Here is a 10,949-nt window from a genome sequence, read left to right as displayed (position 1 = left end):
TGCTCAGTTGGTTGAGCTTTGAATTTCACGTTAAATGTCATGGGTTCAACCCTTATCAACAACATGGGTTCAACCCTTACCAACAACAATTTTGTATACTGTAATTGTGTGTATATTTTAGCTTCTTTTCTTTATTTAAACCCTTCAATAAATTAAATATTTTTTAAGTCTAATTTTTTTTAGTGAATCATTTAGTTAATGTAGTCAACACATTTATATTATACTTTCATCGTATTCAAATAAATTTAGAAAAATTTAAGTTGATCTAATTAAAAGGAAGACTATGTGATCTAATGGTATCCGGGTTGGACTTCTATTTGGAAGATTTTGAGTTCGAGCCTTAGTGGAAGTATTATTGGTTCTTTGTGTTTCAGTAGGTTGTTAAAGTATATGAGATTTTGAGTTCGAGCCTTAGTGGAAGTGTTATTGGTTCTTTGTGTTTCAGTAGGTTGTTAAAGTATATGAATAGATACTACAATGTAATAGAGCTAGTAGCATTTAAAAAAAAAGTTAATCTAATTAAAATTAAAGTATTTATGAATATAATGTCTTTTCTATTCAAACTATTTTATATAATCGATTATGTTTTATATTTTGCCATAAATATTTTTATAACATTTCAATGTGTTTTTAAATTTCACCCTACCCAAATATAGTTTTGGCTCCGACCTTAACTCATGTAATCTATCATAAATATTGTATTATAATTTATAATGTATTTAAACCATATTATAGGTGTTTGATATTTTATCATTGACAATTCTAAAATCATTTCAAGTACGCCCCCACTCACGTCATTTTCTGACTCCGCCACTATATATATATATATATATATATATATATATATATATATATATATAACCATAATAATTGAAAGGCACAAATATATACGAAATAAATCTTATTGCTATAGAATTAACATTGTTTATGATAAAAAGGCACAAACATAGTATGAAACAAATTAGGTAGAATTTTATGGTAAAAAGGCACAAATAAAATAATACCAAAAAAATGCACAAATATATATGGACTAACATTACACTTCATGAAGAAGGGACTCTCGCGACACATGCTGTTGCATTCAAAATTCAATAAGTTCAATTACAATTTAGTTATTTTATAACTATAATAAAGTTATATGGTTTGGGAAGTAATTAATATTACAATTAATGACACAACATCTTTTATTAAATATATAAAAAAAAACATTTGAAAAATAAAATAGCTATATATTATATAATCATATAAAAAATGTACTTTTGAAAAATAAAATAGCTATATATATTATATAATCATATACAAAATGTGTTCAATTAGAGTTTAGATTTACTTATACAAAATTTGAAATTTATTTCCCAAATGTAGTTATCTTAGTTATTATTCGTATTGTGAAAATTATAATATAGATGAAATACAATTAAGCAATGTAATTATGTAAATTCTCTCTATAAGTTTATTAGAATATGCACATAATTAAAGATTATATTAACCATACAAAATTTTAATTTTAATTTTAATTGTAATTTTGTATTCTAACAAAATAATAAATACTTGACCAATGAAAGCTCAAAAATATTATTATATTAAAAAATTTAAAATATTTTAGTTTTTCTATTTTTATTTATATTTATAATAACATAATTTTTTCCCGTGCATCGCGGGATGAATTACTAGTTGAGTTATATGGGGCAATACTCCAAAAGTTTTAGGGGTAATTAAAAAAATATATTAAAAAATGTAAGATTAAAAGTGAAAATAAAATAAAATTCACTACAAGTGTAGATTCAAGTAGAAGGGGACAACACCCTTCGGGTGTAGATACAGTATAATATTCCATATCAATTAAGAGGGAAAAAATATTAACATGTGAATTATATTTACAATAATAATTGATGTATTTGATATGTTTAATTTTAAAATGTTAAAGTTCATGAGGTTAATTACTTTTTCATATAAAATTTAACAGTTTATTTAACTTTTTTTTTTCTTTTTTGGTTTAGTTTTTAATTTTTTTTTAAATTTTTTATATATATTTAGTTTTGGGGTTCACCTTTTGTTTTTTAGTAGTTTAGTGTTTGTGGTTTACCTTTGAGTTTACTCTTTCAATCCAGTGTAGTTTTCAAGATTTATCAATGGAAAAATGACATTTTTTCCCCTTGAGTTATATACTTATAAGACTTTTCCCTCCTGAATTATTTAAGTGGCTCTTTTTCCCCCTAAAATGTTAAATGGACATATTTATCCTTAAAATAAATATTTAAAATAATTATTTCATTTATTTTTCTTCTCCAACAAATTATTACTATAATTTGGTTCAAACCAAACAAATCCAAAATATTCCAATTACAATTTAGAATCAAAACGCGATATTTAGAGTTTATTAAAATCGCAAATCGGAATGGCCGGTTCATGTTCCGAACTGAAAAAATAAAATACATTTATTGTTGAATTTAGATTATTTTAAAATAAAAATTTAAAATAAAGACGGTTCAAAATCGCGAACCGGATCCGGAACCACCGGTTCAAGGTTCATGATCCAATTTTTTGGTTCATAAATTTAATAAATTGAAATCTAAATATTGGATTCTAGATCTGAATCATAACCGAAATTTTTTAATTCGATTGGTATAGTGTTCGGTTCAGTTCGAACCGAACCGTGGTCATTGCTACATATACACAATATTTGTTGGAGAAGTAAAATAAATAAAATGTTTACTTTAAGGGTAGAAATGTCAATTTAATATATCAGGGGGGAAAACCACCACTTTTAAAATAATTAAGGGGGCTAATGTGCTTACATAAATAATTGAGGGTGGAAAAGTGCTATAAGTATATAACTTAGGGTGAAAAAGTGTCATTTTCTCTTTATCAATTGATGCGTTCTATTATGTTTGGTTATGCTCTATAATGTTATTAATTACACTTTAAAATTTGAATTATTTACAAAAAATGATACTCTCTCCGTTCCTAATTGATTATGTTACTTTTTGCACGATTTCTAATACAACATTACATATCTAAACTAACTTTCCAAGTTTGCCCCTCAAAAGTAGGTGCTATTAGTACAAAGTACAATTGTACTTGCCTCTACAAATTTGAAAAGTCAAAAGGGTAAATTGGAAAATGTAGAGTGATAGCTATGTTCAATTTTGGAAAGATGACACTATTTTGAGACAAATCAAAAAGGAAAGTAAGACAGGTAAAATGAGACGGAAGGAGTATTACATTTTTGTTCTAATTGCTTCAAATCTTTTATATTTTTCTAGATGAACTGTTCTGATTAGTTCCTAATTGTTTAATGAGGAGTGCATGATTTTCACATGAATTAAACTATTGCACATGCCCTTATTATTATTTTGTAATGTATTGACCTTGGCTCCCATTGTTATATCGGTGCCCATGATCTATTTTGCAAGGCGGTTCCTGATCCAAAATGACATCATTTTAAGGTAGTATAGTTAACAATCATTTGCACTCTTCATCTCACACTATAGCCATGATACACATGTAGTGCATGTAATATTTATGTACATTAAATTTTATTTTTATGAACATAATGAATCTACTATATGAAAATATATATAATAGACCTGCAATTTAATGTCAATGTACATTAACGTTTGAACTTATTATCATATAAAATAAATATTATGAACATAATATATTTAAATGTTATTAAATGCGATGTGATGTGCATGTTTATCGGGGAGTTGCTGCAGGTTTTCCTCGTCACTCCAAATGTGATGTGTCGTAGTCTAATGTTTATGTATATTAATCTTTATTTTTATTAATTTATAGAAGGAAAATTATAAAACTACTCTATAGTGAATAGAAATAGGTATGATGTATCTATAGTTTAGTGAAAGTTATTAAACATGATTATAAAAGGGCAAAAATTTTCCAACTTGTCGGTGAAGAAGGCAATTAAGAAGTATTCCTCTCGGATTGATGACATCTACTAAGCCAAGAATTGAAAAGTCGCTGTGTAGTAGCTACCGGGTAGTTAGCCAACGCTCTTCTTACCTCTCAAATACTATAAGTAATCAAGAAACTAAGGTTATTCTTGGACTGATATAACTGCAAAGTTATGTGTTTTGATTTCGTTGTTGTTAATCTTTGAGTAATTGATTAAGAAACTAAAATTACTGAAGCGATGAAGCCCGCCGGAGTGTTGGCCGGAGTTTTCCTACTGGTGGCAGTATACTGCGCTCTGGACCCGTTCAAGCACGGCGCATTCTCGGAGTTCCCGGACTTCGAGGTGTACGAGGTGGAAACGCCGGCTTGGTCAGAGCTTCCGCTGGAGAAGGACACCCAGAACCTTCTTCAGAAGTCGGAAATTAAGTTCCCCAGCCAAATTCACGGCCCGGAGAGCATCGCCTTCGACCCGCAAGGCCGGGGGCCCTACACCGGCGTCGCCGACGGCAGGGTTTTGATGTGGAACGGCGAGAAATGGATCGAATTTGCCTATACCTCCGCTAACAGGTCAGCCAAAGTCCTTCCAACCAAATGTATCTAGGTGCCCACTAGGAATCCACTGAATGTAGTTTAATGTTGATATGACAAAATCGAGAAACTTGCGATATTGATCTCCAGCCATAGTTGATGTTCTCTCAATTGTGTTTCCTCTTAAACGGTAGACCTGCAAAGTAACGTTAGTCGTTTTGTCCCATACTCGACTAAGAACCTTATATGGTGTATTGAGCATTATTCTGAGCGAATTTGATTGACTAACAACTTCTAGTCATTCAATCCAACATCCACAACATTGGGTGTAACTCTCACACTGCTGTCAGTGGTTCGATCTTGTGTCCTTGCCCACAATCTGTCACAAGGAACCAATTGAGCTACCCATGTGGGCAGTGTTCAAATATTCTTGAAAACATTACTATATACAGTTCTTGGTGATGGGTTTAATGTAATGTTTGTGATCTGTTTATATTGTTGTCTTGTTTCAGGTCTAGTGTGTGTGACCCAAAACCAAACCCAACCCCTGTGAGCTATGTAAAGGATGAGCACATCTGTGGCAGACCTTTAGGTTTGAGATTTGACAGAAGAACTGGTGACTTATACATTGCAGATGCATATTTTGGGTTGATGAAGGTTGGACCTGAAGGTGGGCTAGCAACAACACTATCAACTGAGGCTGAAGGAGTGCCTATTACATTTGGGAATGATGTGGACGTTGACGATGAAGGGAACGTCTATTTTACAGATAGCAGTACTAAATATCGCCGAAGGTAATTTATGGATTCTTCTCTTTTTAAGTGGTAGCGGTTTGCATATATCTCCTGGTGTTGTTTGTTTTCTATCTTTAATTCGAATTCAGGGCTTTACGGTTCTACCTAAAGTCCACACAGCATTAAGGGGTTTGATCAAAGCGTAACCTTAAACGTCATTATTATCTGGTTGCAAGATTCATAACTTTCGTATGTGCCTTCAGGAATTTTTTGCAGCTGGTTTTCTCGGCAGAAGATTCAGGGAGGGTTCTCAAATACAACCAAGCAACAAAAGAAACCACCGTTCTAGTGCGCAATCTCCAGTTTCCAAACGGTCTGTCTCTGAGTAAGGACGGGACCTTCTTTGTATATTGCGAAGGTTCCAAGGGCAGGTGCGTTATATTTCTCACTTTGTAGCTTTATATACGGTAGAATTGAAGGATTTTCAACTAAAACCCTAAGCCTGATATTGAGATTGCATATTTATTATTTCTATGTATTATATGCTCGACGGGTGGTAAAGTTCTCATTACAATTGTTATGTCTCCTAATCTATGTAGATCTATCTTGTGTATGCTAAGGCTATATGCAGAACTTTTGATTCCCCTCTTTCGCGTTCTGATCCTCCAACCCAAAGAAATTGCTTTGTGGGGTAAAATCTAAAGCTGTATAAGGTTACAGTTATAGTTCATATATATGGCATTGTCGAGAATTTGCTATAGACCCTGTTTAGTAACATAATTAGCTTATCAGTCAATTTTGGCTTATTTGACTACTTGTTTGATTTGGTTAAACAATTAATATGAGTGTTTGATTAATTAGCTTTTTGTAACAGCTTATTGCTCCAAAATGCTAAAATTCAAAAAACTGCTCAAAACAGCGTTTTCGATCAGCTTTTTTAGAAAGTCATTTTGTATGTAATCATCAACTAACAGCTAATTTACCGGAACACTTTTCTACAATCAGCTAATGTTATCAACTAATCAAGCCCACTAACCCAATCAGCTAACATCTATTTACCAAACACCCCCGTAATCTGTTTTCTGAAGCAAAAATAAAAAAGAACTAATGAAAAGATGGAATGCTTGAACTCAGAATGGCATGTGAATATATATACATATATATATATAGATGTGATTGAACTTGCTTGCTCTCTCGTGATCTTGTTATGGATGGTGTTAAAACCAGAAGTGTGTATCCCTTTGTAGATTATCCAAGTACTGGCTGAAAGGCGAGAAATCAGGGACAACAGAAGTTATGGCGATTCTGCCAGGTTACCCCGACAACATTAGAACTAACAAAAGAGGTGAATTCTGGGTAGCAGTCCACTGTCGTCGAACATTGTACAGTTACATATGCAGTGTGTACCTGAAACTGCGGAAATTCTTGCTGAAGCTTCCGATTTCTGCAAAGCTGCATTACCTGATGCACATCGGGGGTCACCTTCATGCAATCGCGGTGAAGTATAGCCCAGAAGGTAAGGTTCTGCAAGTTTTGGAAGACAGACCAGGGAAAGTTGTGAGGGCTATTAGTGAGGTGGAGGAGAAGGATGGCAAACTGTGGATGGGCAGTGTCTTAATGTCTGGTATAGCAGTTTACAAGTTGGAGTAGTGAAGCACAGATAATTGCCTCTTTCATTTCATCAATTTCAGAATTATTATTATTATTATTATTATTATTATTATTATTTTTTTTTTTTTTAAAACTCTGTTTAGTAGTTAGTTGTGTTGAGAACTTCAATGGCTGTTCTGTATTCCCTATTATTTTCCCAATTCTAAGTATATGATGATTGCATACGATGTAACGATTTTCCTAATATAACTTTAGGATTACAAGTTGTTATAATATTAAGGTGTTTGTTACTCCATATTTAGTAAGGTTGGTTAGGTTTAGGAGATCTAAGAGCATCTCCAAGGGGCACGTCCTTGCGCTAAAATGGAGAAAAAAAAATGGCGTGCCCCGGTTCGCACCGGGGCGCCACTACACTAATGTTTTGGTGCAGCATGAACAGTGCAGCGCTATATTGCCCATGGCAGTGCACTCGTCTCACACCATTTTAGTGTGAATTTTTTCTTCCCATTTTGCTCGCTTTTATTTCTAATTCTTTTTGTGTTTTTGATTTAGTTTTAATGTATTTGTATATTTTGTTAAATTGTTAAATATAAATTTTAAATTATTAAAAATAAATTTATATCATTTGAAAGATCTCATCAAAACGATTAAAACAAGACTAATATTGAATATATATTAATTAAAAATGAAAGTACATAAAGTATAAATTTAACAAAATTAAAGCAAATTACATCTAAAATTACTTTAAGGGAAAATTGTAATTTATGCCTCTCACAAATATGTCAATTATCAATGTTACCCCTGAATTATCAGTGGTGTAAATGTTGCCCCTCAATTTTCAAAACGTGACATATATTGCCCCTCCCCTAATATGAAGAAGGAGAAAATTTGTTGTCGACGGAAGGAGAACAATTGAAGAAAGAAAAATTGAGGAAAACAACGTGGTCTTCGAACAAGAAAGAAACGTATAACCACATTTACATCACTAATAATTCAGGGGAGGGGCAATATATGTCACGTTTTGAAAATTGAGAGGCAACATTTGCACCACTAATAATTCAAGGGTAACATTGATAATTGACATATTTGTGAGAGGCATAAATTACAATTTTCCCTTGTTAGAATAATAATTATTATTATTATTCTATGGTTCATTATAATTTATTGTGGTTCATAATTAAATATTTATTTATAATTTAATAATGAAGATAATCTTGTGATTGGCCAGTTAAGAAGATAAGATTGCAGTTTCAACTGCATATCTTCAGGTTTACGTTGATGGAACGTATTATTTATATTTCATATATGAGACTCTGGTCCTCTCCCCAACCTCTCTAAAAAACTAAAACTCTCCCCATCAGAGAATTAGATTAAGTGAATGTTAAAGGTCTGGAGGGAGAAACCAAGTTTCTAACTCAAGTAACTACGGAAAAACAATGGAGCCAGGTATGTTCCCAGAACGCTATTTAAATACAGTATGTGAAAGACATGTGTTCTGAAGATCTTATGTTTTTAGGATTAACTCACATGTGGTATCATGAGCCTGGTTGTAGAACATATGTTTTTCCATATATTATGATGAAATGTTGTATGTACGTACTTTTGATGGCTTGAAGCATGAAGAATATTGTAACTGTGATTCACTTCGTTTAATTGCGTATGTATATACTGTTAACGTTAAAAGTCATATATTATGAAATAGATTATATGCTTTATCTTGATGGCTTACTGCGTTTCTGTTTGATAGGATATATATATTATCTTGATGGCTTACTACGTTTCTGTTTGATAGGATATATATATATATATATATATATATATATATATATATATATATATATATATATATATATATATATATATATATATTCTACATGAAATAGATTATATGCTTTATTTTAAGTTTGCATACAACATTTGTAAGTTTGGATACTGCATATTCACATCAAAAGCATATATAAGTTTGCGTACTGCATATCACTATATCATGCATTTGTTGTGTTTGATATATATAATGTACTACATTGTATATATGGATGTTATGGATAATGGATTACAGTATAAACTTTATTGTCCTAGTGCATATGCTTTCATAATTAAATGAAGTATCCATGATGTGATTTTTTCGCTTCCGTAATATTGCTGCATATTTGAAATATGAATTACAGTAATGCAATTTGTTTGATTCACCTTTCAGTGCAGTGGTTCTTTATATATATAGATTACAGTATAAAATATTAATCCTTACTGAATTCTTCTTCAAGGATTAAGAAGTTACGTATGGACTGATGATTACGTACATGATGTTTTTCTTTTAAAATGTAATTCTGTATTTTTTTTCATGTTTTATTTATTTTATTATTATAGTATTTGTATTTGGTATCTAATTATGATTAATTTGTTAGACACCAAAGTGGCCAAATTATAAAATTTTATAGATTCCAAATTTAAATAAATTTCAATTACCCATGATTATGTGATGCTTATAATGAGATGACATGTTTTTATTTTCTATAGTATTAGGTAAATTGAAGTTTAATAATTTTGAAATATTTAAGAGTCGTCCAAAGGTGATCAATTATTTCATAATTATTATAAACATAATAGTGGTTAATTATTTATATTTGATTGAGTTGTTTAGCATATCCAAAGATAGCAAACAAGTCTAGTCATAATATGTTTAATGGCCAATTATATGATTTTTTTTTTTTTTTGCATCGAATTATGTTTAAAGTTATATGTTGTTGGATCACCTAAAGGAGACCTTCAATGTACTTAATTGTTTATGATTATGTTGATTAAATCTGTTTATCTGTTTATGTATTGAAATATAATTAATGTTTGAGTATTTTATATTCATTGCAGCATCTAGTTGTGTTTCAATTCATTCGCAAGCTGCGTCTATTGTTAAGTATAATGGGCTGAATTTTGCTGAGTGGCATGAACAAATCCAGTTTCACCTCGGTGTTTTGGATCTTGATCTAGCACTCTTGAATGACAAGCCCGTTGCTATTAATGATAATAGCAGTGATGATGATGTTGCTTTCCATCAAGCATGGGAAAAATCGAATAAACTCAGCTTAATGCTTATGCGAATGACACTTGGAAACAACATTAAGTCCACAATTCCCAAATTTAACAGTGCTAAGGATATGTTGAAACATGTGGAGGAAAATTCACATTCTGAATGTGCTGATAAGGCCCAAGCAGGCACTCTTATGAGTAAACTAGCCAACATGAAATTTGATGGTTCGTGTTCCATGCATGATCATGTCACTGAGATGTTGAGCTTAGCAGCAAAATTAAAGTCCATGGGAATGGACGTGAATGCCACTTTCCTTGTACAATTTATTTTAAACTCTTTGCCTCTTGAGTATGAGACATTCCAAGTGAATTACAATTCCATTAAAGATAAGTGGAATGTGTTCGAATTGCATGAAATGCTAACTCGAGAGGAAACGAGGCTTAAGAGACAATGAATCCACTCAATTAATCTCATGGGTCAGTCAAGGGCTGGTAAAAAGTTTGGAAAGAATAATCAAAAGGGTAAGAAAGGACCAATGAAGACTAATGAGTCCTCTTCTCAAATCCACAAAAGGGAACATAAGAATGACAAGTGTCATTTCTGTAAGAAATCTGGGCATTTTCAGAAAGATTGCCTTAAGCGTAAGGCCAGGCATGGTTCGAAAAGAAAGGTATACATTATATATCAGTATGTTTCGAATCAAATTTAACTGAAGTTCCCTATAATACTTGGTGGATAGATTTTGATTCCACTACTCATGTTTCGAATACTATGCAGGGATTCCTTATGACCCAAACCATAAAGCCAAATGAAAAATTTGTGTTCATGGGGAATCGTGTCAAAGCTCCAGTAGAAGCCATTGGAACTTACCGTTTAATTTTAGATACTGGAAATCATTTGGATTTGTTTGAAACTCTTTATGTTCCTTCAGTTTCTAGGAATTTAATTTCTTTGTAAAAACTGGATTATTATGATTTTTCCTTTAAATTTGGAAATGGATGTTTTAGTTTATTCAAACAAAATCATTTTATTGGTTCTGGTATTCTTTCCGATGGCTTGTACAAACTAAAGCTTGACAATCTTTTTGCTGAAACTCTATTAACCCTGGATCATTGTATTGGAACTAAACGAAGTTT

At 31.6% G+C, this 10,949-nt stretch overlaps 2 protein-coding genes across 4 annotated transcripts; both read left to right on the top strand.

Moving 5' to 3' along the window:
- Positions 1-3,911: 3,911 nt before the first annotated feature.
- LOC109159687 (protein STRICTOSIDINE SYNTHASE-LIKE 3-like) lies at positions 3,912-7,015 on the top strand. Of its 3 annotated transcripts, none has more exons than XM_019307773.1 (5): positions 3,912-4,056; positions 4,152-4,482; positions 4,956-5,237; positions 5,441-5,608; positions 6,425-7,015. In XM_019307773.1, exons 2-5 carry the CDS (start codon positions 4,154-4,156, stop codon positions 6,825-6,827), a joined length of 1,182 nt encoding a protein of 393 aa, XP_019163318.1. In that variant the 5' UTR covers positions 3,912-4,056; positions 4,152-4,153; the 3' UTR covers positions 6,828-7,015. The 3 variants fall into 3 exon arrangements, with proteins under 3 accessions (XP_019163318.1, XP_019163317.1, XP_019163319.1); XM_019307772.1 differs by having other exon boundaries at positions 3,933-4,039; XM_019307774.1 differs by having other exon boundaries at positions 3,939-3,999.
- A 1,209-nt stretch (positions 7,016-8,224) lies between these two features.
- LOC109159948 lies at positions 8,225-10,267 on the top strand. The gene is made up of 2 exons (XM_019308060.1): positions 8,225-8,234; positions 9,654-10,267. Exons 1-2 carry the CDS (start codon positions 8,225-8,227, stop codon positions 10,265-10,267), a joined length of 624 nt encoding a protein of 207 aa, XP_019163605.1.
- Positions 10,268-10,949: the final 682 nt, after the last annotated feature.

The sequence above is a fragment of the Ipomoea nil genome, unplaced genomic scaffold (assembly GCF_001879475.1).
Source record: "Ipomoea nil cultivar Tokyo-kokei standard unplaced genomic scaffold, Asagao_1.1 scaffold2845, whole genome shotgun sequence".
Classification (NCBI taxonomy): Eukaryota; Viridiplantae; Streptophyta; class Magnoliopsida; order Solanales; family Convolvulaceae; genus Ipomoea; species Ipomoea nil.
Note: the sequence above shows the minus strand (reverse complement) of the source record. Positions and strands in the feature narration are given on the sequence as shown.

What these genes read in the sequence shown, in the direction of transcription:
- LOC109159687 (XM_019307772.1), top strand. Translation starts at nt 3,949, where the DNA reads ATGACATCTACTAAGCCAAGAATTGAAAAGTCGCTGTGTAGTAGCTAC. An exon ending in TTACCTCTCAAATACTATAA is followed by an intron (nt 4,040 to 4,151) that starts GTAATCAAGAAA and finishes AAATTACTGAAG; the next exon opens with CGATGAAGCCCGCCGGAGTG. An exon ending in AGTACTAAATATCGCCGAAG is followed by an intron (nt 5,238 to 5,440) that starts GTAATTTATGGA and finishes ATGTGCCTTCAG; the next exon opens with GAATTTTTTGCAGCTGGTTT.